The 21,008-nt window shown below is 51.7% G+C and overlaps 8 protein-coding genes across 8 annotated transcripts; 3 read left to right on the top strand and 5 right to left on the bottom strand.

Moving 5' to 3' along the window:
* Positions 1-88: 88 nt before the first annotated feature.
* On the bottom strand, positions 89-3,782 carry BJY04DRAFT_62634 (putative importin 11). The gene is made up of 7 exons (XM_073720757.1): positions 3,436-3,782; positions 3,277-3,377; positions 3,085-3,222; positions 2,014-3,029; positions 1,486-1,958; positions 1,247-1,435; positions 89-1,198 (listed from the first exon to the last, which is right to left on the bottom strand). Exons 1-7 carry the CDS (start codon positions 3,598-3,600, stop codon positions 125-127), a joined length of 3,156 nt encoding a protein of 1,051 aa, XP_073571083.1. The 5' UTR covers positions 3,601-3,782; the 3' UTR covers positions 89-124.
* Positions 3,783-4,558: 776 nt separating this feature from the next.
* BJY04DRAFT_218449 (Aldehyde/histidinol dehydrogenase) lies at positions 4,559-6,184 on the top strand (the record flags this gene model as incomplete). Its single annotated transcript, XM_073716311.1, has 5 exons — positions 4,559-4,633; positions 4,688-4,757; positions 4,815-5,249; positions 5,329-5,549; positions 5,597-6,184. 5 exons carry the CDS (start codon positions 4,559-4,561, stop codon positions 6,182-6,184), a joined length of 1,389 nt encoding a protein of 462 aa, XP_073571084.1.
* Positions 6,185-7,130: 946 nt separating this feature from the next.
* BJY04DRAFT_62646 (RNA 5'-triphosphatase domain-containing protein) lies at positions 7,131-9,898 on the top strand. The gene is made up of 2 exons (XM_073720758.1): positions 7,131-7,803; positions 7,855-9,898. Exons 1-2 carry the CDS (start codon positions 7,365-7,367, stop codon positions 9,621-9,623), a joined length of 2,208 nt encoding a protein of 735 aa, XP_073571085.1. The 5' UTR covers positions 7,131-7,364; the 3' UTR covers positions 9,624-9,898.
* An 86-nt stretch (positions 9,899-9,984) lies between these two features.
* BJY04DRAFT_62674 (pex2/pex10/pex12 family protein) lies at positions 9,985-11,638 on the bottom strand. The gene is made up of 2 exons (XM_073720759.1): positions 11,248-11,638; positions 9,985-11,181 (listed from the first exon to the last, which is right to left on the bottom strand). The coding sequence occupies exons 1-2, from the start codon at positions 11,551-11,553 to the stop codon at positions 10,057-10,059; spliced, it is 1,431 nt and encodes a 476-aa protein (XP_073571086.1). The 5' UTR covers positions 11,554-11,638; the 3' UTR covers positions 9,985-10,056.
* Positions 11,639-11,767: 129 nt separating this feature from the next.
* BJY04DRAFT_227922 (acid phosphatase PHOa) lies at positions 11,768-13,708 on the top strand. The gene is made up of 3 exons (XM_073718730.1): positions 11,768-12,409; positions 12,469-12,530; positions 12,578-13,708. Exons 1-3 carry the CDS (start codon positions 12,239-12,241, stop codon positions 13,548-13,550), a joined length of 1,206 nt encoding a protein of 401 aa, XP_073571087.1. The 5' UTR covers positions 11,768-12,238; the 3' UTR covers positions 13,551-13,708.
* Positions 13,709-14,792: 1,084 nt separating this feature from the next.
* On the bottom strand, positions 14,793-15,632 carry BJY04DRAFT_189493 (uncharacterized protein). Its single transcript, XM_073711376.1, has 2 exons — positions 15,188-15,632; positions 14,793-15,085 (listed from the first exon to the last, which is right to left on the bottom strand). The coding sequence occupies exons 1-2, from the start codon at positions 15,410-15,412 to the stop codon at positions 14,894-14,896; spliced, it is 417 nt and encodes a 138-aa protein (XP_073571088.1). The 5' UTR covers positions 15,413-15,632; the 3' UTR covers positions 14,793-14,893.
* ilv3B (putative mitochondrial dihydroxy acid dehydratase) lies at positions 15,622-18,087 on the bottom strand. The gene is made up of 3 exons (XM_073711377.1): positions 17,786-18,087; positions 17,513-17,726; positions 15,622-17,461 (listed from the first exon to the last, which is right to left on the bottom strand). Exons 1-3 carry the CDS (start codon positions 17,942-17,944, stop codon positions 16,008-16,010), a joined length of 1,827 nt encoding a protein of 608 aa, XP_073571089.1. The 5' UTR covers positions 17,945-18,087; the 3' UTR covers positions 15,622-16,007.
* Positions 18,088-18,179: 92 nt separating this feature from the next.
* BJY04DRAFT_189497 (Hsp70 family protein) lies at positions 18,180-20,822 on the bottom strand. Its single transcript, XM_073711378.1, has 8 exons — positions 20,608-20,822; positions 20,028-20,545; positions 19,937-19,981; positions 19,815-19,887; positions 19,504-19,768; positions 19,357-19,459; positions 18,954-19,301; positions 18,180-18,902 (listed from the first exon to the last, which is right to left on the bottom strand). The coding sequence occupies exons 1-8, from the start codon at positions 20,708-20,710 to the stop codon at positions 18,510-18,512; spliced, it is 1,848 nt and encodes a 615-aa protein (XP_073571090.1). The 5' UTR covers positions 20,711-20,822; the 3' UTR covers positions 18,180-18,509.
* Positions 20,823-21,008: the final 186 nt, after the last annotated feature.

A 21,008-nucleotide genomic window follows, 5' to 3' on the forward strand; every position in this document is an offset into this window, starting at 1 on the left:
TATGCGGAAAGACTAACACGATCCAAATAATGCATACCGGTACCAACGGCTAGATGGTACCTCTCCAACCAATGCAGCCATCCCCCCCACATCTTCATCTATACTAGAAAACACCTCCAGCGAGTCAAAGCAACCTCAGCGCCGCAAACCCCGCAACAACCTCTCTATCCACATTTATCAACCAATCCTCTTGGAACCTCTGCTCCCCGCCACATCCCACAATCAACGAATGCAACCGCTCGCGCACAAAGTCCCGGATATTAGTACTGTGCACAACATCTGAGCTCTCCCACGCCCGCTGCCGGGCACTCTCCGGCGGCTCCGTCTCATCGAATGTCCCCGTCCCCGCATTATTCCAGAAAATCAGGTAATCGCCGCCTCTGGGGTCTGAGGGATCTCCCTCTGTTGTGCCTTCGGCGAGCTCGGTGATTATGTCTGTCCACACGGTGAGGTAGGATTGGAGGTGGGAGAGGATGTAAGGCGGGGGTTGGGTGTTGGGGCCATTGAGGGTGAGGAGTTGGGTGAGGGCTAGCGCGTGGAGTTTCTTCTGGGTTGCGGTGCCGATGCTGTCGTAGTGGGAGAACCATTCTGTTAGGAGCCAGATGAGGATTTCTTCCTGGGGGTTTGTGGAGTTTGGGGAGGTGTAGGCGGCTGTTAGGCCGTTGACGAAGAGCGTGGGGTGGGCGAGGGCGAGACGGGCGAGGACGGAGAAATAGCTTGTTTCGACGCCGGCGTGGACGTGTGTTGTTTTACGTTTTGGGCCGGTGGTTTGGCTGGCTTCGTAGGCGGAGTGGAGGCCCTCGAGGAGGGAGGAGAGGAGGGAGCTGTCGAGGAGCGAGCGGATGATGACGCTGTAGGTGTTTTCGCTGCCGGAGTCGACGGAGTTGGCGCAGCGTATGACCATTTCGACGAGGCGGGGAACGTACCCTCCGCGCTGCTGCGAGGTTGATTGGAGGAGCACCTCGAAAGAGACGAAGAGGGGAAGGCGAATGGGGTCGCCGAGGATTTCTTGAGGAGCTAGGAGGATGTAGGATTCTGCAATCTGCAAAGCAAGGCTGACGCCGTCGACCGCGGATTCGAAAATGGGGAATAAGGCGGGTATAAGAGAGAGGACTTCGGGAGAAGCGGGTGATGGTGTCTGCACGAGAATTGCCGCCCACAGCTCCAGAGCTTCCTCAAGAAGATAGACAATGGTGTCCTAATTGCTAGTTAATGGTCGCCCAATGCCAGGTCAGGAAGAACATACCGAGCCGGGGGTTATGGAGTTTTGAATTAGAGGCAGGATGAGCGGGTGATATCTTGTTGATTCTTGCTTGAGCGAGTATATCAACGACGAAAGCAGGGTAAGAATAGCTTGTTTCAACAAGTGTTCCTCGCCGGAGCTTTCCCATAATGGCGGCAACAACGCCAGAATTTGATCCGAATATGGGGCAATCTGCGCAGAATTAGCAAAGTACGAACTAAATCCATGAAGACGGTACTGACGTTATCTTCCATTCTTGTAACCGCCATCCGAACGGTATTCAGGAGGCCCATCTTCGTTTCGGATAGCTCTACCTCCTGTACTAAAGCCATCAGGTTGTCAAAGACAGATGGCGCGTAAGGCTTGAAGCCTTCCGGCGAGAACTCGAAACAGTCAAGTACCTGCTTGAATTGTCTACCCGCAGTGATTCGGACCACTAGGTCGTTTGTCGGATCTTGCTTATTGAGTAGATGTTGGAAGATTTGGTAGATGGAGTCTCTGTTCAGCTCGCTTGACTTGACCGGCACCCATTGGCCAAGCAGAATGGCAATCCGTCTCCTGAGGACATTATATCCTGGTTCTTGGATTTGGACCTCAGGAACAAGAGTAGTCTGGAGAAAGTTGTCGAAATCGAGTTGCTTTTCCAAGCACGCGGCCGCCAAGCCAATGGCCGAATATATCGAGTCTTTCAGTAAGATATCGCGGTTTTCGGGGGCTGCACAAGGTAAGCGATTAGTAACGGACCTAGCATCTCCTGCAAAAATACTTACTGGCAAATGATTGAAAGACGGTCAACAATCGGGGAACCAATAAGTCCTTGAAATGAATAACTAGGTCAAGGAACAGCTTCTCCGAACACGAGCGAATGGAGAACTCCCACGCTTCTGCAATATCCTCTTCTTTCCTCTCCCATTCTTCTGGGTCTTCCTCCCATTCTTGGAAGTCGCTCTGTCTGAAACGGAAGAACTGAGTAACAAGAAGTTCCATGACATGGACTACGAAGTCATGTGTAAATAGCTGTGCCTTGATGAGTTCAACGGCCTGCTTCTTCTCTTCTTTGTCTTGTGCGGTCTGGTACTTGAATGTTTGCGCCGGATAAAACGCCATTTTCGAGCAAGCTCGGAGCAGAAGGAGAGCCCTCAGACCAGCTTTTTCCATGAATGTCTTACCTTCCGACTCGCCATCCGAGCCGAGCTGGCTATAGTTCTCCCCCAGCTTGACGACTAGCGTCCAGTATGATTGAACAAGCGGTATACTGTTCGGAAGTAAGGCAAAGGAGGCAGCATGTGTCTTGGCCATCTCGACGTGGAGCTTCGACAACTGCAATAGGTGTTTCTCGACCAGCTTTTGGGCCTCCTCTGGTAGCGTCACGGACCCGGTAATAAGGGTAAACAGTCTGCTAAACTGCGAGTGTGTCAAAACCCAGAACTCCGAAGCATCTTTATCCCGGTTGGGATGCTCGAACCCAGAGACAACAAGACGCCTGATGACTTTCAGCGCAACGAGGCTTTGCTCCATTGTTTCCAAGAGTCCTGCAACACCCAAGTTGCCTTGCTCTAGCGCGGCGGTCCATGTATTCACTTTCCCCACGTATATCCCTCCAAGAACATGAAGTATCTCCGGAACCATTGACTGGAGGCTCTGACGCGTCCTCGATAACCGTGCCGTCGAAAGTTCTTTTATGATTTGTAGAAGGATGATAAGCGTGCGCGGTAACTGCAGAGGATTTGCACCGGGCTGAGTAGATGAACGGAGGAGGGTGATGACCGAGGACATTCCGTCAGACCTAGAATAACTTGTAAGCTTCATTGTGGCTAAACAAGAAGGACTCTCCGGCATACCAATCTTGAGGGTACTCGAAGCGCATTATCTTGGCGATAGCCAAGGCATTATGAAGGGCGAGAAGAGGAGCCGGTTCGACAACTCCAGCCTGCAGGGCCCTGACTTTGATATGATCCTTTTCTTCCTTCTTGATAGCACTGTTCCAGTCAGCCAGTTATCCTGACCGCCCAACTCTATGAATTTGAGCGTACTTTGGTGCCGTCTTCCGCCAATATTTGTCGATACCATTCTTGATCTGTATAACAGCGAGGTATCGAGCTTCGAAGGGAATGGACTGATCTATAAACACATCCTGCAAGAGTTAGTATTCCAGCTCAAGTGAAAAGAAAGTAAGGGCACCAAGCACTTACCTGGAGAAAAGTATAGTACTTCTCCTGCTTCTCCCAGTGTTGGAGCTGTTTGGTACCGGTCTGAACCTGTTGTTGCGTGGAACTAGCAGCCTGGATCAAGGAGTTCAGGACGTTTTGTGGCGTTAAGGGATTGGACTCCCCTGCCAACTCAATGACCTGGGCCATACTCGAGAGCCCGAGGATCAACAAGAACTGCGGAGGGTCAACAACAGCTGAAAACCAGTTTCCAGGTAAAGACAAGAGCTCTGTTTGATCGATCACGAGGCTCACGCAGCTATGTGAGCCATAGAAGTGCGAAAACAAGATCTAAGAAGGTTCTGGTGGGTTGATGAGGGTTGAATATGTTTTTGGCGGGCTTCTGCTATTGTAGCTCTCTTTCTCCTACTCCCCACCTCTGCCGCTGCTAACGGACTTATGTTGTGCCGCTTCCGAGCAGCCCTAGGTCTTGACCCTTGACGCTAAGCCTGTTTGAGGGAGCTGGTTAGGGCTTGGTGAGCTTCATTGATGCCAATGGGGACGTGGGTGCCAGATGGAGCCAGGAGCAATAACATGCTTCTCCCGTGTGGACCCGTCATGCTTGTTTAGTGTGTGCCAATGTCACCATGTGAAACATCCTTGGAAGTTGGAATGCTTTTTACGCCTCATCTTATCGAACTTGAAGCCTCATAAAAGTGACAACTTGACAAGGCTTCGACAACGGCGTCTGTTACTCGTTAAGTCATTTCTCAAAGTCGAATAGTATGACTCTTAGTAGTATGTCCAAATGCGAGCCTGTTTATCATTTGTGGAACCACGACTTACAAGTTACACTATGGTAGGATATACTCCGTACTCTGTAGATTCGGCAGGTTTCAACCACACCATCTCCCGTCAACGAGCGGACGTCGGACACCGGAATTGCCCCCGCCGCAGACGCTGTCCTGAACTAAACATCACAGTGGGCCCTGGACCGCGTGGGTTATCAATATATTAATGACTCTGAGAAATATCGGAGCGGAGTTTACGGGCGATAAGAAAATGCTGCAATAATATAAGTTGATGTTACCCATTTGAACACTTGATGCCCCTATTGCCCTTTTCCACTTGTCGAGACCAGGCATCAGGCTGAACTTCATTCTACAAAATGGCTCAGAGCGACTCCCAAAACACCACTGGCTCGCCGGAGCCTATCGAGACACGTCTTTTTATCAATGGTGAGGTATGTCTGTCATAGTTCAGGAGACGAAATTCCGATATCTTATAATCTGTATAGTTTCAACCTTCGTCTGATGGAAAGACTTTCGACTCGATCAATCCATTCACGAGAGAACCTGTCGCACAAGGTAAGACAGAACCAATGTTCTCACTTGGTAATCTATGCTAGACAATGGCCATAACAGTCTCCCAAGCCACTGAGGAAGATGTGAACAAGGCCGTAGCTGCGGCCAAAGCAGCCTTTCCAGCCTGGAGAGACCTCTCTCCAGCCGACAGGGGCGCTTATCTTCACAGACTAGCTGCTCTGATTCGTAAAGCAATTCCCGAATTTGCCAGATTGGAGTCCCTATCCACAGGAAAGCCTGTATCACGGTACATCGACGGTAACGCAGCAGCGGAGTCTTTCTCCTACTTTGCCGAGGCGGGTTGGACTGTTCAGGGAACTTCGAGTTTGAATACCCCAGGACATTTCAACATGACTGTTAAGCAGCCGTACGGGGTGGTCGCTTGCATCATTCCGTGGAACGTGCCGATGGCATTCTTCGCCTTCAAGGCTGCCCCGGCGTTGGCGGCTGGAAACACAGGTTGTCCTCAAGAGCAGCGAGAAGGCACCTTTGACAGTGAGTTGAGCCCTCCATGATCCAAGTCCCATCGCTAATATGGCAAAGTCTGCTCTTGCCGCAAAATTGATTGCGAAAGCCGGCTTCCCACCAGGCGTGATCAACGTCGTGTCCGGTTTCGGCACACCCACTGGAAGCGCGCTAGCTTCTCACATGGACGTTCGCTGTCTCAGCTTCACTGGGTCATCCTTCACAGGCCAAAAGATTCAGACCGCGGCTGCAGCATCCAACATGAAAGTCGTGCACATGGAGCTCGGCGGCAAATCTCCTGCTCTCATCTTTGACGACGCCGATCTGAAAGTGCCGCGCAACAGACACAGTTCAGCATTGGTTTCCACAGCGGGCAGACGTGCATGGCGAACTCCCGGATCTACGTTCAGGAGACTGTCGCGGAGAAATTTCTGGCTCTTTTCAAAGACAAGTACGGCGCTGCTACTCTGGGCAATCCATTGGAACCGGGTACTTCGCACGGACCGCAGGTTGATGGGATGCAGTACGAGCGCGTCAAGTCTTATCTTGCTATTGGAGAGAAAGATGGTAAGCTCAGCATGGGAGGTGATGGTGATGATGGGTACTTTATCAAGCCGACCGTCTTCCAGGATGTCCCAGAAGATTCAAGGCTTGTTAAAGAAGAAGTCTTTGGGCCAGTTGTGGTGATCAACACGTTTAAGAGGGAGGAGGAAGCCATTGAGAAAGCTAACGCGAGCGAATTGGGATTGTATGCCTCAGTCTTCACGAAGGATCTGGATCGTGCTGTGCGCACCTCGAAGCTATTGGAGGCGGGCACTGTTGGTGTCAACTGCACCAGCCCTAGTACCGCCAAGGACATGCCTTTTGGGGGCTACAAGATGAGTGGGATTGGTCGTGAAGGGTTCATGCACAGTCTCGACAGCTTCTTGGAGACAAAGACGATTTTGATCAAGATGAGCTCTTGAGAGAGATATCTACTAAACAATGAATAACTACTTGCATCCTCACCCAGACTGCCGGGACTGTCAAGTTAGACCCAACTTGGCAATTGATCGACAATAATGACGTAGGTGATACCGCTCGGTGTTACCGCTCGGTGTATTGGGGCTGTTTTGTTGACTCTGAGGAAGGGTCGGCTCATCTCAAAAAAGGGGCAGAATTGCACAGTTTGCTCAGAAAGCTCTGCTGGGGTTGTTTGACCATGAGGCGAGGATTGTTTTACCTAAAAGTCAGTCGATCATTGCAAAAAAAGGAGCCGTGGGAAGGCAACAGCACCAGCGGGCGTAAGAGCAATACGCTGAGTCATCGGCCACGGGACGCAGCATCTGGCGATGACTGGTGTGACTTTTTATCTACTGCTCTTTGGTCTTTCCGATGGCAGTCGCATTCCACCACGCTGTTGCTTCCCCGGCTGTGACAGGCTTTCGACGAGTCTCCTAAAGCCTCGATTTCTGGCAATCGAACGCCCAATTCCTGTCAGCCGACCGTTACACCCACGGCTTCTTTGTCCGCAGCCGACCAGTCACTCGTTAGCTCTCACCAACAAAGTACCGGAGCACTCACGTTCCTTTTTCCATACTTACGAGTACGTACTTGTGTCGCATGGACCTCTAGGCTTGTCTGCAGAGTCGCTAACTCAATTGCAGCACATCCGACAGCTTCGTATATTCTTATTGATTCAGGTCCGCCACTAGGAACGCCTCCGGCAGCGAGACTCCGTCGACGATACTTTCCCAACTGCTTGGCTCTTGTTTGAACGGTGGACCGAAACAAGGATCTCTCCGCATCGCGTAGATCCAGCCGGACGGTCAACGTGTTGCATAATTGACAGCCATTGGCCCGCGGACTATTAAAAGTACGGAGACGCTGGAACTGGGATCTATCACCCTCCCTAGCGTCTCATTTGTCTTGGACGACCCGCCTGTTGCCTCACTATTCATCCATCCGTCGCCATTTCCTCCATAGAGCTGTCGCCGTTTCGTCTCGTGGAGCTTTCGATTCGCATTCCAGAAAGGATCCTCGCCATCCCTGTTTTGTTGCAACTTCCATGACCTGGCCCCTTTCGCAGTGGGGAATTGCTTGCTTTTGCCTCTTAGGCTAGACTGCCAACTTTATATAAACGTCGGGGCCGGAGTGAGTGTCAAGATGAGCTCCCCCGACGCTAGTCTCCTCCCTCTACCACCTATCCCCCGTTTAGGAATCCTTCGTATCAACGCTATTCGACTACTTCGCCATCATATCTCCTCTGCGCTTTCGGAGGTTGTTCCCTTCGTCGCGTCGACTTTTCCTTTTCATGCCCTTGACCCAGACCCGCGAGTGACGCAGCGCGAGGTTGCCTTTTTGATCGGCTGTTTTGTCGCCATGGTGGTCTGCGGGTTACTATCGTCGCTCGTACGACGGCCTTCGTCGACTGCCAACAAGAGGCGCACTCGTCGCTCGTTGCGCAGAGATATGCGCAAAAGCTCTGCTGGAACGGTGACTTCTTCCGATGAAGATGGTTATGAGAGCTCAGGGTCATGGCATCATCCTAGCGAGTCTCCTAACGCTAACGAGAAGTCGCCGCAACAACATGACGGACAGGATGGTAAGCAGCTCTGGACAGGCCATGCTTGATGATATTCTAATCCTGTTTTAGCGGTCGACACAGACCCAGGTCTTTTGAAGAAACATTCCACATATCTATCCTACTCGACTTCCATCGCCGAATATCCATCAATCCGGACATTTTACCGCCCGCATCCACAAATGGACAAGTTTCCTACCGAGCCATCACCGATCCCTCTGCTAGTCTTTGTACACGGTTTAGGCGGGTCATTAGCCCAGTTCAACCACCTCCTCACAAGTCTGACAAATGTTGGCCCTTGTTTCGGCATTGATCTGCCAGGCTGTGGGTTGTCATCCTTTGCACCGACATCGTGGGATGCATATACCGTTGAGGCCCTAGCAGAGCTGCTCGCCACGGCCATTGACCAGCACCGTAACAAAGAAGCCGGCCAGGGAGTGGTATTGATTGCTCACAGCTTAGGCTGCTCTCTTTCGGCATTGTTGACCTCGTCAACGTCGCCTCTCAAAGTGGCCCTGAACGACCACATCCTTGGTCTGGTTGCTGTCTGCCCCCGTGCGTCGCCTCCATCTCCCAAAGAGGTTTCCTCATACCGTCGCCTACTCCACATTCCAGGACCATTATTTGATCTTTGGAGGAAATGGGATAGGCGTGGCGGCCTGCACAGCAACAGCGTGACTAGGCTCGTTGGCGCCGATGCTGACACAGACACTCGAACTCTTCAAGTTCGTTACAACAAACAGAGCAAGACCCCAGTCTGGAGGCGTATGGCTTCGGGAACTTTGCCTTCATATGTCGGGGGCAAACCTGTCGGTGGTCTTCCTGGCGAAGAGGTTTGGGCAGGCGTGCGCGCCCCTGTCCTATTGGTTGGGGGTGAATCGGATACAGTTACCAGACCGATCGAGCTACAAAAGATACTCAAGTTCTTTGGTGACTCTAGCTCAAGTACCGGATATGAAAAAAGTGGCAGCGCTATTCCCGACGCGTCCGATCCCCAGCAGCAGACTTCCGAGTCTGCCGACTTACTCGCAAACGAGGAGAAGTTTGGCATCGAATCGCAACAGGAGGAGAAGAATATTGCGAGTGGACCGAACGGAACAGCAAAAATCAAGCGATCCGTGAAGACTGTTATCCTTCCGACACCGGCATCTCATGCGCTCCTCTATGATCGAGGGACATACCGTACTCTTGCCGGCATTATCCAAGACTTTGTGGCCCAGTATGCTGACCACCGACTGAACCTGGGATGGCAACTTCAATATTTGAATACTTCTGGCAAGTGGGATGTTAAGAACCTAGTGAAGTGGAAGAAGGTCCCACCGGTCTCTGAGCGCATTGCGGATACATTTGTGGCTCTGAAGATGCTGCGAGAAGTCGATGAAGAGCACAACCCTGTCCTCTTCTCAAAAGCGCATCGTGACGAGATTTACACAGTGGTCGATATCAGCCACGAAAGCCCCGTTTACAACCCCGACTCACTGGAAGCGGGTGGCATCCACTACCAGAAGTATCCAACTGTCTCCAAAATCCCTCCCACGCCGGACGAGGTTCGGGATTTTATCGCGCTAGTGGATCGCCTACAAAGGGAAATCATCGAGAAAATGGAAAAGTCCGGCAATCCCAAGGGCAAGAGACCCGTCGTCGGTGTCCACTGCCACTACGGCTTCAACAGAACCGGCTTCCTGATCGTCAGCTACCTCATCGAGCGATGCGGCTTCGGCGTTCAAGAAGCCATCGACGAGTTTGAGAAACGTCGTCCGCCTGGTATTCGCCATGGGCATTTCATTGATACATTGTTTGTGCGATATTGCGTTGGGTTGAAGAGGGCGCCTACTCTCTAGTCTTTCTCGATTACTATCTGCTTTCGGTTTCGGTTTCTTTCGTGGTTCTTCTCATTCGGTCTTGTGTCTGCTCTATGGGTTTCGGTTTGGTGTTGGGGCTAGGATTTGCATACCTTCCTGTTTCATTTTTCATATTTATAATCATGAGTCATGATCACGTATAGACTGTACATTAACTTAGGGTTATGGTGTGGATTTCGGGTCTAACGCTTTTAGATAGACTGGGTGGTGTTTTAATGGATTAGTGCCAATTGGGGTTGAACATCTAAGAGTGCTGGTTTCTTGACTGTATAAAAAGACTTTTGTAGATAAACTGTTAGGAAGTTTTTTTCTAAGGAGAGAGTATAGGAGAAGACTGCATGCAGGTATAGCTTCGAGACCGAACACGCTCCAAAAGAACAAGTGTATGGATGTAGCTACTCAGGACTACAAATTATACTATATAGCTCTCACCCCCTAAAGCGGACTCCTCATGCCCGAATCCATCCCCCGACCCAAATCCCGAGTCCTCGCTAACACCATGGGTATCATTCTCATGCTCATGCTCATGCTCGTCCTTATCCTCATGTCCATATCCATAACCATCTTTCTCATCATGCTCAATCGCAAACCCTACATTCTTCCCCCCACTCGCAGACGACCGCCTCTCCACTTCCTCAAGCACATCCCCATTCCACGGCTTACACTTTTTCACGACCTCCCCACACCGCAAACAAACCCACCCTTCGCCCTCCTCGGCCTCGAGTTTTTGCACAATGCACACGAAGCAATAAACGCAACCGCAGGGTACCGTTTCATACGGATTCGTGATATCCGTTTGCGCGGAGCCGATGATCCCCGCGGATGAGGCGAGCAGTTCGGCGTCTGGTGCTGCGGAGTCGTTTGTGGACTTGTAGCAGATCGCGCAGGTGCGTTCGGGGAGGAAGGAGAGTTCGCCTTGTTTGTCCTCAAGGGTTGGTGATGTGGCGTCAGTGGAGGAGCGGATCGCAGACATGGTTTTGCGCCAGGCGCGCGAGACCCAGCGGCGCCAGCGGCTGATGCCGACGAGGGGAAGTAGGAAGAGGAGGAACTCGGTAAAGGCGTGCCAGACGAGTTGGCGGTTGAGGTATTCGAAGGAAACTTCGCGGCTGGCTTGTGCGGAGGGCGGCGTGAGGCGCATGCGGAGGAGGCGGTCGACGAGGGTGCGATAGCGGCCGTTCACAAGGAAGACGAGAAAGGAGATAAAGGCGGCGATGGAGTGGGTTGTTGAGAAGAGATTTGTGAGGCGGGATAGCGAGCGGACTTCTTGTGAGGGTTCTTCGTACCCGCCTTCTTGGGCGATTAGCCAGGATTCCCATTTATCCCAGGCGTAGCGGCCGCCGACGGTGAGGAGGCCGTAGAGGGTTTTTTGGGTTTTGGTGGGGGTGGAGTGGACGGGGCCTTTGCTGCGGCTGTCGACGTATTTGAGACTTTGAAGGGCGGCACCGTAGGAGGCGTCGTGGTCCCAAATGGAGAGTTTGAAGAGGATTGTGCGGAGGAGGAGTTGGATTTCGTGGGACCAGTCTTCGCGGAGGTGTGCCTGTTGTAGTGTTAGTTGTTCGATGCGCCAATTTACGGTAAGAGGTGTATTTGAGAGAGAGTATACCCCGAAGTATTTCAGCGCGTCCCCGACCTGCCCCTTCAGCAGGCCGAGTAACTCCTCATCCAGCAGCTCCGCGTCAACCTGACCGACACGAAAGGCCGGTCGCATCCCCTCACGCCCTCGTATGGCATTCCATAATGAGAAGCCGGAGTGTGGTATTGTATTTAGAGGATATGGGAGTCGTTTCAAGGCCGGATGATCGAGCACGGGGTTCTGTTGTGCCGCGAGCCGGCTCCGGGCATCGGCTTCACGTTGTCGTCGACGCTCGAGGACGCGCTGCTGAGCAGCAGCAAAGTTTGTCGAGCTCATGGTACTAGCATCGTGTCATGGAATTGAAGGTCAGCAAGCTTCACGACGCGAAGTCAAGGTGAGGAGGCTATCGGTATCAGCTCCGTGATGGGTCGGTTCCCCAGATCGGTCCGCAAACAACCGAGGCTCATCGAACACAGTCACGTGACGTTTGGCACGTGACGGTCAGGGTGTGCTATCAATGAGTGGATCCAGGATGGCACAGTAAGTGACGGCGAGCGTGGGCCTCGAGAGATCGGAGGGCGAAATAATGCTCCAGCTTGAGGGCAGCCAGAGCACTGAAGCTGCAGACATCACGAGACATCCTTCCACCAGGCAAGGTCTCGAGGTAGAAGCATGTAGAGCACGTGCGGCGATCGGTGGATTGGAGTGCTTGACCAGCGTTCAAGGTGCTCACTGTGGCCCCCAAGTTCCTCCAAAACTTGGTCATCTTCAGGCTGGAGCTGATCCTCTACCCCTCCATACTTCGATATCTTTACCTATCTACCTATCTATCTAGATTCTAGACAAGGGACGCGGCCTGCTGAGCCCCTTGTTGACTGGTGTTACTCTATTCTTACTGAGGGTCCTCTGACTCGCCCCCTTGCTGTCGCCCTCTTAAACAAATATCTTTAAAGAGACTGTCCATTTCACACCTAAAAGGTCTGCGGTCGAGCTTCTTTAGATTCTCTGCGAGCTGTTCAATATGAAGTCTTACCTTGCGACGCTATTTGGTTCCATTGCTGCCGTCTTCGCTCGGCCTGAAACCCAGTCTCCTCTGGGGGAGATAGCTGATCCGAACGAGCCTTATTCTCCGGTCTCACATGTCGAGGGTCTTGCCTTCAACCGTATATTTCAAGTCTGGTTTGAGAATATTGTATGTACTGGCTGTGTTGTATACCCATTCACAAGAAATAGTGCTAAACGCTTGAACAGGACTATGAGGATGCCGCTGCGGACGAAAATCTACAGTGGTTAGCCACACAGGGGATCGCCTTGTATGCCCTATCTACAATCACAATATGATAACCTCTGACTTTCGCAGAACAAACTTCTATGCGCTCACCCACCCTTCTCAGCCCAATTACTGCGCTGCCGCAGGAGGAGACACATTTGGCATGGACCATGATGACTTCGTGCGAGTTCCATCCAATGTCTCGACTATTGTTGATCTCCTGGATAAAAAGTACATTTCATGGGGCGAGTACCAAGAACACATGCCATACCCCGGCTTCCAAGGGCAGAACTACTCAAATCAAGAAACCTGGGCCAATGACTACGTCCGAAAGCATAACCCCCTCATCCTCTACGACTCGATCACCGAAAACACCATGCGCACCCGCCTGATCAAGAACTTCACCAATTTCGATGCCGATCTAGCTAATGAGAAGCTCCCGCAATGGGCCTTTTTCACGCCAAACATGACCAACAACGCACATGACACCGACATTACCTTTGCCGCAAAATGGCTTCGCGGCTGGATCACTTCCTTACTCCAGAATGAGTACTTCATGAAGGACACCCTTATCCTAATCACCTTTGACGAAGACAAAACATACCAGAAAACAAACCGAATCTTTAGCATCCTTCTCGGCGGTGCCGTCCCAGACCATCTCCGTGGCACCGAAGACAACACATTCTACACCCACTACTCTGTCATCGCTAGCACATCCGCAAACTGGGGCCTCCCATCGCTAGGCCGCTGGGACTGTGGAGCGAATCTGCTTGAACTCGTCGCCGACAAAACTGGGTATATCAACTATGACGTTGATACAACGAACCTGAGACTCAACCAGACCTATCCTGGCCCTCTTTCCAATGGCCATTACTCGGAGTTTTTACCCGAGTGGCCGAACCCAGCCACGGATGAATCTTGCTCTGCGGGACATGGAATTTTGCACAAGGTCAAGGACACCTACAAGGGAACGACGCCGACTTATAACTATACGAGTCCCTTTCCGTATGATTCGAGGAGTGGGTATAATATGGATGTTACGGCAACGAGGAAGAGCTCTTGACTTCCGCGCCACCCAGTGGCTCGTTGTGCCGCAGCGCAACCTTTGACTTCTACCGCAGGCCACTTATTCCGTCTCCTTATAACATGGATGCTTCTCTGGTTGATATTGCTTTGAAACAAGCATCACTATTGTTAGGGACAATGCCATGGATTGCTTATGTTGCTGCCTATATCTGATGTGGTGTCCAGCTACACTTGCGATAAGACAATCCTGCGCATCCGATCACGAAGGCAGTTCCCCAAAGCATGTCGGGTGCTTGCCTTGTCTGCTCCCACCCTTCTAATGAACCTAAACCTGGCAAGCTTGGAAGCGCTTTCATAAAATTGACACTAGGCTTGATGGCATCCTATTAATTGGGCGCTGGGCGTCATAGATATCCTTAGTATATAACATGAATATGAGAGTATGAAACCTACCACACCGCGCACACTCCCTAGCTATAGATAACAGGGGAAACAGTAACATTAATCACGCCACCGAAACTTCAGGTCACGACTCCTCGGACATCAAGTAATGTCCCGACGACCAGAAGGTTCTTGCAGCGGTGTCAGAGCACGAGAATGGTGAGCTTAGATTGTATTCTAACACTCGACGCCCCAGAAACAAGTCCACAAAAGTCCGCGATCTCTAGCATCTCCGGAATGGCATTCTTGCCCGGGGTAAAACTATACGGAAGCGGCGGTCGCGCATGCTGGCGCCAATCATATCGCTTCCAAGGTTTGTCGAGTTGACCTTGGGTCATCTATGGATCGGATCGGATCGGACGGGATCTATATTATCTTTAGCTCGGCCTACCCATCAGCTTCAACCACCACAGACCCTACTAGGAGTTGCATGCAACTTAATCTCGCCAGCAGCCAGCTCCAGCTGCTGCAGTCGAAATGTCCGCTTATGTGTAACCCTGCAGGTGGCCCATTCCATGGCCCTAATTGAGGATGGAATCAAGGCCCCCAAGTCTTCGTCTCCCTGGACGAACCTGGTATTCTATCGTCTTCTTATCACATATTGGGTACTGCAGTCTTTTTGTAGTCGTCATCTTTCTGTTGAGGTGGCGTTGAAAGCGACAAAACGAGAAGATGCGTCGTATGGATGCGAGGGGCGAGACGTACGCGAATGCGTTGGAGGGTTCGAAGGATCGCGAAGATGTTGATTTTAGGTATTCTACTAGCTTTTAAAGCTGTATAGATGTTTGGTGCGGGTGGTATCTCGAAAGAAGAAGATCATCTAAGAAATACATAAGAAGCCAGAACGTATATTGTATATATATGTATTTCATATTTCATCTCAGATCGTACTCCGCAACAGACCAGCCTGAGTCCATAGGATCTCAATCTAGAAACCAATTACAATATATAATACCGCTCCGCGTCGCTCCCAGGGGTGAAAAGACCAGCCTGGTATGCATCCATCCGTAGCTTATTTCTAGCCTCGGACACATGCTGCTCGTATTGGTTCGGGTAGGCCCTGTTCCCTACTTGCTGGATTTCGGCCACGCCTGCCTGGAGAGAATCAAGGCCGGAGTACCAGTTGGGAGCCTGTAGTAAGGCCCGAGGTTAGCTTTAGTTTTTTTTTTTTTTGGGTTGGGGAAGGTAGTTGAGCTCAGCAGTCGTTCAAAGAGAAAAGCAAAGGAAACGTACATTGTGTTGCGCCCAGGCGAAGAATGTTTGACCACTATCCTCGTCGCTGTTGTAGTATTCGCGGGCTTCTTTGTCGGTGTCTTGGAAGGCGTCGAGGTACCTGGCGAGATTGTCCTTGGCTGTGATGAAGGCCTGGGCAAGGGCTGGGTCCTCAGGGAGGTTGGCTGCGAGGTCGGTAAGGTAGCCGTAGCGAGATTTGTCGAAGGGGATGCCGTCACCAGACATTTTGAAGGTAGATGGAATCTTAGTTGATTGAGGGTGGGAGAGTGAGAGGGAAGAGAACTGGATGCTGTAGCGGACCTCTTCTCCAACTTCAAACACGCGGTCGTTGACGGGCGTTTTATACCCCACTCCTACTCACAGTTCTCGCTCTCGCTCTCGCACTCGCCCCTCAACCTCTGCAGCAGCTTCAGGATACTAAGGACACTACTACCCCTCCATCCACGTCATGAATGCAGCTCTTCAGGCCATGGCGTAGCTGAATGCTGAAGGACCCGCTGTTCATCGATCTGTGTACAAGTGGGGAGCTGAATCCGAAGCATCTATACCAGAGTTGGGTAAACCGAGGGCGATCACTACCTCAATTTGTCCTATTAACCCGCACTATTGCCTCGCTTGAGTTAGGAAGTGGGCTTGAGAGGAACGAGTGGACAACTTAGCGTCCTATGGATTTTTGATCGAGAGGGCTGAGACAAGCGCCCCTCTTCTTTACGTCTTTGATCCATCATACTGTAATTCATAAGTCACATATGGTCTTCCCCGAACCCAAAACTTCGGGAGTGATGATGTGCTTTTGATATTGGCTGGTAAATTCGCTGTATCAGAAGAGATCCGTCATAGCCCCATTGGACGCATCCCCCACTAGCCTTGCATACTTCGCCAATACACCCCTCGTCACAGTCGGCGTCGGCGGCTTCCATTCCTTCAACCTCCGCTGGATCTCCTCATCCGTAACATCCATACTAAGCTCATTCCTCTCGGCATTAATCGTAACTAGATCCCCGTCCTGCACAACCGCAATTGGTCCTCCCACCGCCGCCTCAGGCACAATGTGGCCGACAATAAAACCGTGACTCGCACCGGAGTATCGCCCGTCGGTGATAAGTGCAATATTTGTGAGCTTCGCACCCATGAGCGCAGCACTGGCTTTAAGTTGCTCGGGCATTCCGGGCCCGCCCTTTGGTCCTTCGTACCGCACGATTAGGACAAGGTTTTCCCCGCGTGGGATCTTGCCTTGCGTTAGGGCGTCGTTCAGCTCGTGTTCTTTGTTGAAGACGCGTGCGCGGCCGGTAAACTTTGTGCCTTCTTTGCCGGTAATTTTCGCGACCGCGCCGCCAGGAGCGAGGTTCCCTTTCAGGATCTGGATGTGGCCGGTTGATTTGATGGGGTTGTCTAGTGGGCGGATGATGACTTGGTCGTCGGGGAGGGAAGGGTAGGAGGCGACGTTCTCTGCTAAAGTCTTGCCGGTGATGGTGGGGATATCACCATCAAGGAGGCCGGCAGCGATGAGAAGTTTCTGGACGGATGGAATCCCGCCGATTTCGTAGAGATCAGCCATATAATACTTCCCGCTAGGTGAGAGGTCGGCGATGAAGGGAATTTTGTTGCTGACTCGCTGGATGTCCTCGAGAGTGAGATTGACTCCTGCGGTGCGGGCCATGGCGAGGAAGTGGAGGACGCCGTTGGTGCTTCCGCCAAGTGCCATTGTTATGACCAGGGCGTTCTCGAAGGACTTCTTAGTAAGTAAATCACGAGGGCGGATGTTCTTCTCTAGGCAGGTCTTAATAGCTTCAGCTGCCTTGACACACTCTCGCATCTTGGACGGTGATGAAGCGGGTGTTGAAGATGATCCGGGCAGAGAAAGGCCCATGGATTCAATTGCGGTAGCCATTGTGTTTGCAGTGAACATGCCTCCGCAAGCACCGGCGCTGGGACAAGCATGTCGTTCAAGATCATCCATGATCTCATCTTTTGTCTTGCTTGTATCACCTCCATCCTCGGGTTGCCGGAGTGTATCATATGCGTAGGCACCTGCAGCTTCGAAGCACGTCGAAACGCTGACATGCTTTCGGAGCGTTTCAGAATAACCCTTTTGGATTGTTCCACCGTAGATCATAAGAGACGGACGGTTGTGTCGGGCCATACCCATGACCACGCCGGGCATATTTTTGTCACAACCGGGGATGGCAATACATGCGTCGTGGTACTGGGCGCAGGTAACGGTCTCGACACTGTCGGCGATAATCTCACGAGACTGAAGGGAGAACCGCATGCCTAGAGTAATTAGAATGTGCTACCCATGGAGCCATTGTGGCTGCCACATACCCTCGCTGCCCATGGAAATAGCATCCGAGACACCAATAGTGTTGTACTGCCACCCAATCATCCCCCGATCCGACACGGCTTTCTTTGCTGTTGTAGCGAGGTCCATAAGGTGCATGTTACACGGGTTTCCCTCCCACCAGACCGATGCAATCCCAACATGCGGGCTCTTTGCCATGGCTTCCTTGTCCGGAATGCCGGCAGCATACAGCATTGCCTAGAAGATTCGCGCGCGTTAGCTAATGTAGTTTAGTGCGAGGAATGAGGTCCACAAACCTTCGCACCGGGAAAATCATGGCCGCGAGTAATATGTGTAGAATGCCGATTCAGCACAGGGGTCCCATCTGCATGCTTTGCATCGTCTGCAAGGACAGGAAACTCGATGTATTTTGCGTCCTCGAGTGAGGGGGTACTGGTAGGTTTGGTGGGGTCCATGGCGGGTGACCGGAATGCAATTGCTCTGAAGCAGCTGTCTGCACGACAGAAACGAGATCGACTTATATAGTAATACTCCAGGCCAGATCAAAAGCTCCCGAGTGAAAGCTGCCGAGCTCAGCAAATGTGTGCGAACCACGTTGGTCGGAGTTGCAGCGAGATCGGAGGAGGCGGGGCAGTCGGCGAGCTGTCCGTTGCGGGGAAGCTTGAAGGAGTGTAAGCGAATTCCTGCCTTTCTGATTGGTTGCATGTATACAGCATCGATCTTTATAGATTGCTCGCTCGTTGCGAAGTGAGCATGTCCCGTCTGAGTAAGAAAACTCCAAAGGGTCGCAGATGTAGCATCTGAATGTGTCCGTAGAAAAGGTGCAATCCATGGATGAGAGGAGCCGTTCTTCCCGATACAGCGGTGCAGGTGATCCCCTGTGACTCCCAGGAAAGGTACACTTGTATGCTCACATAGTAGGGTATGCTCAAGAAGCTGGCTCAGTTACCACCAATGCCATAACGAGAGAGGGCATCAATTTCCCGGCGGCCATAAGGGTATTTAAAAATCAAACAATGACTACATCCTGTCACCCTCCACCCCATCCGCCGCCACAGCTGGCATCCACTGTACCTTGATCGGCTCATGACTAGTCTGGATCCTCTCCTCCTTCGACCACAATTGAAACGTCAAATCCGCAGCACCCACCACAACCCGCACATTAAATGTCGCCCGCCAATATTGCGGGCGTAGACTATACCACCGCCTGTTCTTCAGCTTCCGATCTACATGGTCGGTGCTGATATCCAGGCTACATACGCGATGGACTTCTTCTCCTCTCATACTATGCGGTAGGCTTTCTGGTGGGCTCATGGACATAACGATGAATACTTTCCACGGAAGATGCTCTTCTCCAGGCTTCATCTTTAGTTGGAAGTCTTTTGAGACTCCTGTGTGGGGAACTGGGCGGCCCTAATTACGGTATGTTAGAACGGCACCGGGATATGACAATGAAAAACGTACCTGGACAATCAACCACTCCACCTGGTCGATTGCATAGAGGTTGTTATCTCGTGGGTCTTTCCGGACCGGCTCACCAAGGTGTTTCTCAGGGTCATAGATCAGATCGCAGATGATGCCGTAGCTTACAGGAGAGCATCTTGACCCGAACATCACCACGCCACGCTTTAGCTGCTGGATGCGGTCGAGGACTAGTCCGTGGACAACAGCGAGCTGCGGCTCTTCTGCCATGAGGACCTGCAGTCCGAGAACATTCGGCTGTCTCGCCATCCCTGGGATTGCGTATCGCTGGTGCAGGCGCTCTCTCAGGTAGGGCGAGCTTCCGAACCCGCCGGAGAGAACCAAGTATGACTGGTTGTTGATGACGGTAAGTACTGTATATCTTTTGAGAGAACAGTGGACTTACAATGCGGTTACGAGGATATCTTCTCTCCATCTGCTCAATTTGGCCATCGAGGAGTTCACACATCTCGTCGATCTTCGCATCAAAGGCTTGTTGGACATGTTCCCTGGATAACTCAGTCACAGTATCCCGAAGACTGTGCAGACTTACCATTCAATTCTCATCTGACCGCCGTAAATTTCAACGGCAGGGAGATCGCCTGCTGGGTTCTTGAGAAATGGTACTGGGAGACTGAGCGTAGGGGTCGCTGAAACTTCAGTCCCGAAGGCGCATTTTAACCTCTGAAAGCGACCTGAGAGCATCTTCCATGCAATGTGATCCGGTGTATGTAGTAAACTGTCTTTGACTTCAGTGAGACGCTCGGCGATATGCTTATGGATTGCGCGATCGATGAAAACAGAGCCAATTGGCCGTCCTACATCTGTCAGTATACTGAACTGGGTAAGAGACGGCAGGCCCACCTTCCACGTTCCCAAGTTGCTCTAGTTGAACAGGCTGCCCGCGGGCAGAGGCCAGCTTGAGCACGTTCACGTCCTGTTAGCCGTCAGACATGATAACGTACGTCGAACCTCAAGTCAAGTACCGTCGTCCCTCCTCCGGCGTCGCAAACCAGAATAGTATCACTTGTCTGCCATGGTTAGTTCAGTAAGCACTACATTATCGGATCTGCTAACCTGATAATACCCCCGACAAGCATACACAGCTGCCGCTTCAGCTTCTGTAAGTCCAATAACCGCCCAATGATTCGGAGCCCCCTTTTGGAGGGCTTTGCTCAGAAGCCGACGAATCTCCTCAATCATGCGCACATCCTTCCAAGTAGTCGGAACACTGAAGATAAACTCCACGCGGATATTCTCAAAGCCCGGAATGCTATCGTCAAAGTGCTTCACGACATGCTTGTATATGCACGAGATATAGTCCTGGAACCAGCGTCGCGCCTCTTGTCGATTGATGCCGGCATCTTTACCCACACTCTCATTATGCGGCGCGAGGTGTAATTTGAAAAACTCCTTGATCTCCAGCGTCTGATCTTCCGCGTCGCAGCCAAATCCCCAATCCTTGAGCGTCTTTCCATCCGGACCGTATACGAGGCTTGTCGGGACTTTGTTTGCGAGCTCGCTGAGCAGTTTGCCGGGCCATCGCTGGATTGTCTTTGGAGGTCCCCATTCCGGGCCGAATGTGTATGCGACACCTGCGAGAGATCAAATGATTAGTACAGGTCTCATCACGCCTTGAATCGCAGAGCGTACTCACCCGTGCAGGTCATTCCAAAATCAATTCCCACCACAATGTCCGGAAACCGCTCTTCAACCCACGTCGCCATGGCGGTGGTGACAACAGCCTCCTTTTCGTCCATAGCTTACTGCATCTGTGAGTGTTGCGGAGAGAAAATTGTAATAAGCAGCGCTTCTGCAGTGTTTAGATTGGCGAATTTGAATTGCAGCTGGGGGGGTCATGGGATTGGAGGCTATGAGTTGGTGGTGCACGGAGTAGGTGGTCATCATTTCATGATTCCTGGGGTGAGTTCCTTCGCATCCGAAAGAGCCAATGGAAGGATGTCCAACTTTCCAGCTCATCTTAGTTGCCGGAGTAATTATGCAGGGGTGCGCGTTGGACCCTCAACAAAGTACATACGCTAGCCCAAAGTTAGCCCT

Source organism: Aspergillus karnatakaensis, assembly GCF_047715665.1.
Source record: "Aspergillus karnatakaensis strain CBS 102800 unplaced genomic scaffold BJY04scaffold_25, whole genome shotgun sequence".
Lineage (NCBI taxonomy): Eukaryota > Fungi > Ascomycota > Eurotiomycetes > Eurotiales > Aspergillaceae > Aspergillus > Aspergillus karnatakaensis.

Bases quoted from the DNA above. Each gene is read 5' to 3' on its own strand.
- BJY04DRAFT_189493 (XM_073711376.1), bottom strand. From the start codon at position 15,412: ATGTCTGGTGACGGCATCCCCTTCGACAAATCTCGCTACGGCTACCTT. The intron at 15,086-15,187 runs GTACGTTTCCTT...GCCTTACTACAG, and splicing joins TCGCCTGGGCGCAACACAAT to GCTCCCAACTGGTACTCCGG.
- BJY04DRAFT_62646 (XM_073720758.1), top strand. From the start codon at position 7,365: ATGAGCTCCCCCGACGCTAGTCTCCTCCCTCTACCACCTATCCCCCGT. The intron at 7,804-7,854 runs GTAAGCAGCTCT...ATCCTGTTTTAG, and splicing joins ACAACATGACGGACAGGATG to CGGTCGACACAGACCCAGGT.
- BJY04DRAFT_189497 (XM_073711378.1), bottom strand. From the start codon at position 20,710: ATGGACGAAAAGGAGGCTGTTGTCACCACCGCCATGGCGACGTGGGTT. The intron at 19,460-19,503 runs GTAAGTCTGCAC...TGAGTTATCCAG, and splicing joins GGTCAGATGAGAATTGAATG to GGAACATGTCCAACAAGCCT. The intron at 18,903-18,953 runs GTACGTTTTTCA...TACCGTAATTAG, and splicing joins TGGAGTGGTTGATTGTCCAG to GGCCGCCCAGTTCCCCACAC.
- BJY04DRAFT_62674 (XM_073720759.1), bottom strand. From the start codon at position 11,553: ATGAGCTCGACAAACTTTGCTGCTGCTCAGCAGCGCGTCCTCGAGCGT. The intron at 11,182-11,247 runs GTATACTCTCTC...ACACTACAACAG, and splicing joins ACGCGCTGAAATACTTCGGG to GCACACCTCCGCGAAGACTG.
- BJY04DRAFT_227922 (XM_073718730.1), top strand. From the start codon at position 12,239: ATGAAGTCTTACCTTGCGACGCTATTTGGTTCCATTGCTGCCGTCTTC. The intron at 12,410-12,468 runs GTATGTACTGGC...ACGCTTGAACAG, and splicing joins AAGTCTGGTTTGAGAATATT to GACTATGAGGATGCCGCTGC. The intron at 12,531-12,577 runs GTATGCCCTATC...TGACTTTCGCAG, and splicing joins GCCACACAGGGGATCGCCTT to AACAAACTTCTATGCGCTCA.
- ilv3B (XM_073711377.1), bottom strand. From the start codon at position 17,944: ATGGACCCCACCAAACCTACCAGTACCCCCTCACTCGAGGACGCAAAA. The intron at 17,727-17,785 runs GTTTGTGGACCT...CGAATCTTCTAG, and splicing joins ATGATTTTCCCGGTGCGAAG to GCAATGCTGTATGCTGCCGG. The intron at 17,462-17,512 runs GTATGTGGCAGC...TAATTACTCTAG, and splicing joins TATTTCCATGGGCAGCGAGG to GCATGCGGTTCTCCCTTCAG.
- BJY04DRAFT_62634 (XM_073720757.1), bottom strand. From the start codon at position 3,600: ATGGCCCAGGTCATTGAGTTGGCAGGGGAGTCCAATCCCTTAACGCCA. The intron at 3,378-3,435 runs GTAAGTGCTTGG...TAACTCTTGCAG, and splicing joins AGTACTATACTTTTCTCCAG to GATGTGTTTATAGATCAGTC. The intron at 3,030-3,084 runs GTATGCCGGAGA...AAGTTATTCTAG, and splicing joins TTCGAGTACCCTCAAGATTG to GTCTGACGGAATGTCCTCGG.